This window comes from Plasmodium fragile (assembly GCF_000956335.1).
Source record: "Plasmodium fragile strain nilgiri unplaced genomic scaffold supercont1.28, whole genome shotgun sequence".
Classification (NCBI taxonomy): domain Eukaryota; phylum Apicomplexa; class Aconoidasida; order Haemosporida; family Plasmodiidae; genus Plasmodium; species Plasmodium fragile.
Window position 1 is genome coordinate 297,611 of NW_012192608.1, and position 8,062 is coordinate 305,672.

The following is an 8,062-nucleotide window of genomic DNA, read 5'->3' on the forward strand; positions in this document are numbered from 1 at the left end:
TTGAAAAAATGTATTGACTCACTAACGAGGCTGTCTTTTTCTTTGTTTGTGCTATGACCAAAGTAGGTGATGTATTTTCTATTAGTCCCTTCCTTATTTCGCTTGAGCAGTTTGTATGCGTATGTGATGATGTCTTTGCTCACTGGTAGGTCCGCAGACTTGGGATTCAGCGTGAAGGCTATGCCGATGACCTGCAGTAGGACAAACGTGGAATGGGCAAAAAAAAAAAAAAAAAAAAAAAAAAAAAAAAAAAAATTAGATCGTTTTCTGCATCGTGTAAAACGATCTTAGCGACACTGCGCTGTCCGCATGGCACTCAATCGTGCATTACGGTACATATACTGTGCACGTGCGTACCTTCAAGGCCGTGGTCCGCGAGATGGCGGGGTTCTTTATATTTTTCAGTGTGACATAGCAAAAGTTAAATAGCTCCTCATACTTTCTGTGCGTGATCAGGTGTTCCTTCAACTCCCTGAAATATAAATGAAGATATTCAGTGGACTCTGTGCACGTCTTGAACAGCAGCTTGTCATCCTCCGTCCCGGTGTTTTTGTACTTGCTCTTACATATGGTCATTGTGTCGTTCGCTTGGCGTTTCCTTCGTGCATATTATCGCGTTGGGGAGGGCTCGTTTTTAAAAATAATGTGGGAAATTTATTTTCCTGGTTTCCCCTTAAATTGTTCGAGCGCGGCGGAGGCTGCACGATCGACCCTCCCCGCAACCACTTCAAGGCTTCACTTCTTCACTGCTTAACGGCTTCCCTGCTTCACTTCTTCACTACTTCACTTCTGCACTGCGTCACTATGTTCCCTCCTCTGAGACCAAGCGCAGAATCAGAGCGAGTACATTATCCGTGCCGTTTGCGTGTCGTCAGTCACTCTCCCTCGTGAATATAAACTTAAAAAAAAAAAAAAAATTATCCAAATAATTGCCCAGCGAAGGCATTTAAAAAGAGAAATAAAAAGGTATGTTAATATAACCACGCGACAAAAAAGGAGTGTGACTTAAAGTAGGAACATCTCCAGTCAGCGAACGTATCGTCAAGGGCATGTATAACCATTACATGTACTGTGCGATTACGGAAATTAGAAAGGGGCGGTGGGAATATTTTTTTTTTTTTTTTTTTTTTTTTTTTTTTTCCTGCATACAATGCATGCGCATGCGGACGCCTTCGTGTAAAATTATTAATCGAGACAACATTGAGGTGCGCTCGTGATGAAGTTCAGGTCAGCGTTAGGGGTCTGCCCCCTTGTTAAGAATTACAAAATTACCTATGCGTCGGCTGCTCCCAATTTGGTGCATTCACAAATTCGTTCATCGTTCAGAGTTCGGCGGGACTCAACATAACGTAGCTTGGCCCGCTTTACCTTCACTTTGGTTCCCCATCTCTTTCATTGCTTCCCTTTTTTTCCTTCTTTTTTTTTTTGTTCTAATTTTTTTTTTTCTTTTTTTTTTTTTTTGCCAGATCGTCCCATTTGCAACTGTTTGAGGAGGGCGCCCAAGGGAGGTGTGAAAAGACGGAGGTGCATTCTCAACCGGTGAGATGATTCTGCGGGAGTTTCTCCTTCGGTGTCGCAGCTGGCCCTGCTAACCGGTAGCCACCCCTCAACGAGCATGTGTTAGCGATGCCAAATACATGTCCTCCTTTCATTTCACCATTTGGCGAAATTGGTCTGCCCTCCCTTCTCAGTGTCCCCAACGGAACCCCCCCTTGAGCGCAGCAAAATTTGACCAAATCGGGGATGGTTTTCTACCCCGGTTCGGGATGAATTCAGCTCAGTTCTAAGCCCAAAGTGGCGCTCCCGTGCGCGCACAGCACACACACAGGAGGGTGGGGGAAGGGGAAGGCAGGCTAAAATGAATAAACATGGAGAAGAATAAAACGGAAAATGGGGGCAAAGAAAATACACGCCTCGAAGAAATACACAGCTTGGTTCACATATCTAACGTGGTTTTAAGTGACCCCATAAAGTGGAGCAAAAATGAAGGCGGAGAATATAATAAAGAAAGCTTGCGGCAACCAATTTATAACTCTTTGCCACCACCCCCCGTTGTGCAAGAAATAAACATTCGGGATTTTGATCAGTACATTCGTTACATCACTAAGGTTTGCCTTATTTTTATTTTTCGCTTAACACATGTGAAAAGTAGCCTGGCTACCTGTTCCTCATGCGGGGATTCTACTGCCATGTTTAAAGCGGGGTGAAGAGGAAAAAGCCTGCTCGACCTCTGTCTATAGCTGTGTTCACTCCCTCACCATCGTAACCCTTTTTTTTTTTTTTTTTTTTTTTTTTGCTTCTTGCCCTTTTCCGCAGATCAACACGCTGAGCGACGTAAACATACGCAACGTGGATGAGATTAGCCTCCACCATTTTGAGCGCATTTTGAACAACCCCCCCTTGGTTGAAGAGGTGCAGAAGCGAGCAGAATATGTTGCTAACGGGACAGATACACAATTGCCCCCCTCAGGGGGATCATTGTCCAGCATCGCTGACACGGGCGAACAGTCTAACGACCTGTCTGCCTCTCCCAAAACGCAGTCGCACTGGGAAGACAAGCATGACGTGTTGATCGCAGATGAGGCCTGGTGCAACCTGTCCAGCCTTACGCGCCATCAGGAGGAGGTAAGTCTAGTCACGTGAGATGCCCAACCAACCCCCAGCATCGTTTGGTAACTTCTTCCCCCCCCCCTCAATCGAACACTCCCCCCCGCCGTTGCAGCTGAGCCAAACGCTGGACGATATCGATGGAGACATCAACACACTGATCCGGAAGGAATTCCAAAACTACCTGCACATAATACCCGTTCTGAACAAGCTAAAAGGAGAAATAAAAAATTTGCATGACGAAATTAAAACATTGAGTACACACGTGAATCAGGTAAAAGAAATGTTATTAAAAATTATTCATTTAAAAAAATATAACCATTTGAAGAGGAAATGTAAACAAGTAAATCATCTGCTGAACAAATTTTTACATTTTCAAAGGTTAATAAAAATGCTGAAAAAATTTTTACAAAAAAGGAAATTTTATCACTGTCTTTTTGCAGTAAATAAAATTTTTAAAATTTATTTCTTTTTTAAAAAAAAAAAAAATTTCTTATATTTTCAGAAATATTTTTGTAATTTTAATATATCCTACTTGAAAAGCTTCCTGTCTCAGAATTTCCTTTTTTTGTTTTTTTTCCACTCCTTGTTGTTTTTGTTTCGACCTAGGCGGGTCAGGAAACCTTCGCTTTGTGTCACTCACTTGGTTAAAAAGTGGGCTCGTCTGCGCTGTAGAAGTTCCCGCATAAAGACGGACGATACGACCACTACCCAAGGGGAGACCCCCTTCAGTGACAACCCAGCAGAGTTAAGCAAAGACTACACCCCGCACCACCCCTGCTTGAACTTTTCTTCCAAAGATAAGGCACAAATCAACACCTTTGTAAAATTTCACAAACGGGTCAACGAAGAGTTTATGCGCAACATTCACAGGAAGAAAAAAAAATTTGTCAAGTGCCGGAAAAGGGAGGAAGAAAATTTTTTTGTGAAACGATGGCACCAGGGAGTCTTCTCCCATTTTTATAAAACGATGAGAAGGAGAGGAACGTTTAACTACCACCTTGTTCACTTGAATAATCTCTTCACCCCGGCACTATTCTTTAACAATTTCTTCAACTCACTGCGAAGTTTCTGTTCCAAGGAAAACTACTTAAAGCATTTTGTGAACGACCTCTTTTATGGTGTGTTGCACGAAACCATCTCGACCTTTCAACGCGATCAGTTTTACGAGTTCGGGGAGAAATCCCTTTTCCGTGCAGAGGAGGTAGCAGCCCAGTCAGGGGGGGAAGAAAGTCCATCCCCTTGTGAAGAAGCAGATGTAGTAGAGGTACACTTACATTTGAAACCAACAAAACGAGCAAAACCAGAAAAGACAAATCAACCAATAAGTGAACAATGTGCAAGTCATGTGGAACGATATCCCTCCGGAAGAATAACCCTCACATGTGAACATCTCGTGATAGAAAAATGTAAAACAAAAAATATTCTCAAATGTGAGCAAGACACATGCAACAACAAACACCTGTACAGACAGGTGGGCCTTCTGCCCATCCCCAATTTGGTGCATTTCTTGAAAAATTTTTTGCGGAAAATAAAAATTATTCAGAGGAGGATAAATAAGTGGGCTTCATTTTTAATGGACAAAATTATTTCCTCTCTTTTGAACGAAACGTACATGGAGAGCTTCGCCAAACACACGCCGCACCTCACGCTGCAAATGCCGGTGAACAGCTTCCCATTCTTCAAAAGAAGCAAATCATCTCACATGATAAAACACGCATACTCCAACTTGTGGAAATGCTACCGAGATATGCACCACACTCTTTTTAAACTCCTCCTCGAAAGGATAAGCGACGTATTAAATGTTAGAACAAAATCAAGTATGCACCTTGGCATCAATCAGGTGATTTCCCTTTATTGGACCATTCTCCCCATCTTATCCTTCGTCCGCAGGAAGGGTCGAATGTTGCGGCAGGACTACACTCTCCTTTTTGTGAGCAGCGTGAATACGGTTTTGAGACGTGCTCATGTGTGTAGGAGGATGCACCTGTGTGAGAAACCCCTCGAGGGGACCAGACCACTCCGTGTGAGGAGAACACTGAAAAGGAACCAATTCACCATCGCCAAAAAGGTAAACAAATTGAACTACAATGTTCGTACGTCACGGCGTGGAATGAGTGAAATAGGGGAAATCCCCCCTGTTTGTCTCCCCATGAGGAAAGAAGCCATGTGTTGTGAGGACCAAGCACATGTACGTAGTGACTTGGTGGACGAATCGAACTACGGGCTACCGCAACAGAGTGGCCAAGTAAGAGCACAAAATTGGGAACCATTTACGTTTAACCCTACGGGAGAGTGTCACCCCAGCTGCTTCCTTCCAAATAGTGCAAACCTGCGCATAGGTAGTGAGAACTTCCACGTCCCACGCAATGTAAGCTTAGCCATCCTGAGGAGAGGTAACAGGGAGCAAGTAAAACTGGGTCGCTTCCTTCAACAGGTAATTCAAAAGACACCACATGGGAAGGAAATCAAGTGGAGACTCACCCATGATGAGAAAAAGTTCTGCAAACAAATCACAAAACGCATAAGAACCGAATCGCTAGTCGCCATAAATCACTTTTATGAATTTAAAAAAATACAAATGGACAAATCGTTAGAAATTGAAAAATGGAATGTACTGGAGGACATTCCACAAGAAATAAATGCTCAGATGGAAAAATATTTCAACATAAAAAATGAACATACAAATAAATTGTGCATGAATGACCAACTGTTTTACTTAACTAACAGCAGCGTGTCTTTCTTGTGTATCATTTTTCAGTACATCCATTTCATGCTCTCGCTACCAGATGTTTCGTTTGAAATTGTTTTGAAGATTTTAACCTTCTGTGATAAACAGTTGCTCAAAACGGTTCATCATTTCATCATGGATGGACATGCCGTTACCAACTGCACCCTCAAGAGCATCACCATTAAGATCCTGGCTCTCGTTATCCACACCCTCGATTTCGCCGACTCCACGCTCAGGCGCGTATATGCCATTTGGCGCCACCTCCTGTGCACGCGTCGGGGTGGAGCGCCTTCAGTGGCGGTGGGCAGCCATATGAGCAACCATATAAGCAGCGAGGACGACATCCCCAATGCGCAAACAAACGTGACCCCACTTGCAGATCACCCTCATGACCGCTACACTGTGGAGGACCCTCATCGTGCAGACACCCAATTGGAAAACGAGACAATGAATGTGTGGGGACATGACCAACTAAGGCATCCTCCAGATAAAAAATTCACCAAAGGGGAAAGAACAACAATTAGTAAAAAGACGTACTGCGGAGGGAACGACGAAAAGTCGTCGTTAGAAAAAAAGGAGAAGCATACTCATGGTGATATATTACAAGGGATGAATACCAACTGGGTAAACAGCGTTCTAGTAAATTTTACAAAATGTGTAAAGTACCCCACCACACAGAACCGTAAGCGCATCCTTCGTGGCATCCGCCTCTCGAAACAGGAAGAAAAAAAAGTGAAAGAAAATTTTAAGCACATCCTAGATAAGTCATTTCTTTTAAAAAAAAAATTAGCGGAAAAGATAATTGATATTTTATCGACTCGATTTGATTATTGCACAAACATCTGGTTGGTGTCGGACAGTCTGTTGGAGAATCACTTGGTGAACTCCCTTAGCTACGAGTGTGACATATTGCCCTATGGGATGCAGCTGCGCTCCACCTTCAAGGTATCACCCGCGGAGTGACGTTCATTCGTGCAGGTGCATGTGGACCAAGGGGGATATGTGTTGTATCCCCCTGGAACGTGTCTCCCTGTGCTGCGTCTTACTATCCTATGCACGTATTCCATTTCTAATCGCTTCTTAATAGCGTGTTAACGTATTCCATTTCCAACCGCTTCTTAATATCGTCTGCCCACTGCAATGCAGCTCCTGAGTACCTACCTGCGCGAGCAGGACACCAGGAATATCTACCGAGACCTCTTCCAAGACATCGCGAACCGTTTCAGCTTGCGCATTAATGTCCTCAAAGGAAACGACCAGTATAAGAAAATTATTTCAAGACTGATGGACGACGCCGCGCCAGGAAAATCACAAATTGACCAATTGATTATGCACTATCACAACTACGAACTTAAGGAGAAGACTGCTCACAACATTCACAAAAATGTCGGCGACAAAATCCTCATCGACATGACCAACGTCTTAATCATTCTCTACAAGGTCCCCCTTTTGTCTGACATCATTGAAACCTTCTTAAACGATTTTTTAAAAATTTGTAAGTCCCACTGGTACGTAACCATAGACCCCTTTCTAATTCTGAGCAAGTACAAAAAGTAGAGCCATTTGGGGATGCGCACAAGTTGTGCCGGTTTGGGGGGGGGGGGAAATCGACGGGGGTACATTTATATTTGTGCGTGTGGGGAGTCGTCCCTACCATTTTTAGTATCCTTTATTTTTTTAATTTCTTTTTTGACATCCATCTCATGCAACCCTTTTTTTAAATTAAATTACTTCTCTCCTTAATACCCATTTTGAAATCCCCCACCAATACACAAAAAATTACTACGCGCCATACGCTAAGGGGGTAAACAGGGATGCCCCTTAACCATAAGTAGACACGCCCCCAAAAGAAATGCTCAATTGTTAAGGGCTAGTCACCCACATTGGGGAGACCCACCGTGACCCCGTCTTCCAATACGGACCCTATAATGCCCCCTCTTTCCGCTTTTAAAATAGAAAGAACAAATTGTTTTTCTATACATGTCCTTCCCAAAGTCGCTAACCTTGACTCCTCTCTGCAGTGCACATAAAGCACAAATTTGACGCGCCAAAAAAAAGAACGCTCTTACAATGGTACACACCTCATAACAGTCATGAGCTTCTACCATCCCAATTGTAGGGGTCCTCCAATTGGCCTCACCTTTGAGTCCTGGTTTTTCATGCGTCATGCGCAAATCGCCACAAACGCACCCACACATTTACAACTTTATACATTTCATTTTTACAGTTTTTTAATTTATGCACACAATGGATGCTTCTCCACCTGCACGTGCATGGCGTAAGAAAAACAGGCTGGTATGAAATTATTAAGGGGTGAAATTATACACAGGGATGAAATTGTGCGATTGGCCTTTTCTTTTTTTTTCTTTTTTTTTTTTTCTCTAAATTCTGCTGCACTGGATATAAGAACATGGCTGCACGTGTATATGCACATATACACATGGACAACAAGAAATGAGAGAGGGGGCGGGGGAAAAAAAAAAAAAAAATGCATACACTTGTGAACACGTGTCTACATGGGCGCATACACACACACACAAGGGGAGAGGCACACGTGAAAATGCTCTCAAACTTACGCAAGCAACGCACGTCGTTCCCTGGCAAACAGTTGGGCGATGCATACAAAAGTGAGATGAAAAAGGATGAATACGAGGGGGATGAGGGAAGAACAATATCATTTTTTTTTTTTTTTTTTTTTTTTTTTTTTTTTTTTTTTTTTTTTTT

At 43.0% G+C, this 8,062-nt stretch overlaps 2 protein-coding genes across 2 annotated transcripts; one reads left to right on the top strand and one right to left on the bottom strand.

The window, feature by feature from the left end:
* Positions 1 to 18: 18 nt before the first annotated feature.
* On the bottom strand, positions 19 to 576 carry AK88_02791 (uncharacterized protein; the record flags this gene model as incomplete). Its single annotated transcript, XM_012480414.1, has 2 exons — positions 19 to 191; positions 358 to 576. Coding segments are annotated over 2 exons (390 nt in total), but the record flags the coding sequence as incomplete, so codon positions are not given.
* A 1,292-nt stretch (positions 577 to 1,868) lies between these two features.
* Positions 1,869 to 6,895, top strand: AK88_02792 (uncharacterized protein; the record flags this gene model as incomplete). The annotated part of the gene is made up of 4 exons (XM_012480415.1): positions 1,869 to 2,108; positions 2,317 to 2,625; positions 2,723 to 6,283; positions 6,485 to 6,895. The coding sequence occupies 4 exons, from the start codon at positions 1,869 to 1,871 to the stop codon at positions 6,893 to 6,895; spliced, it is 4,521 nt and encodes a 1,506-aa protein (XP_012335838.1).
* Between the last annotated feature and the right edge of the window lie 1,167 nt (positions 6,896 to 8,062).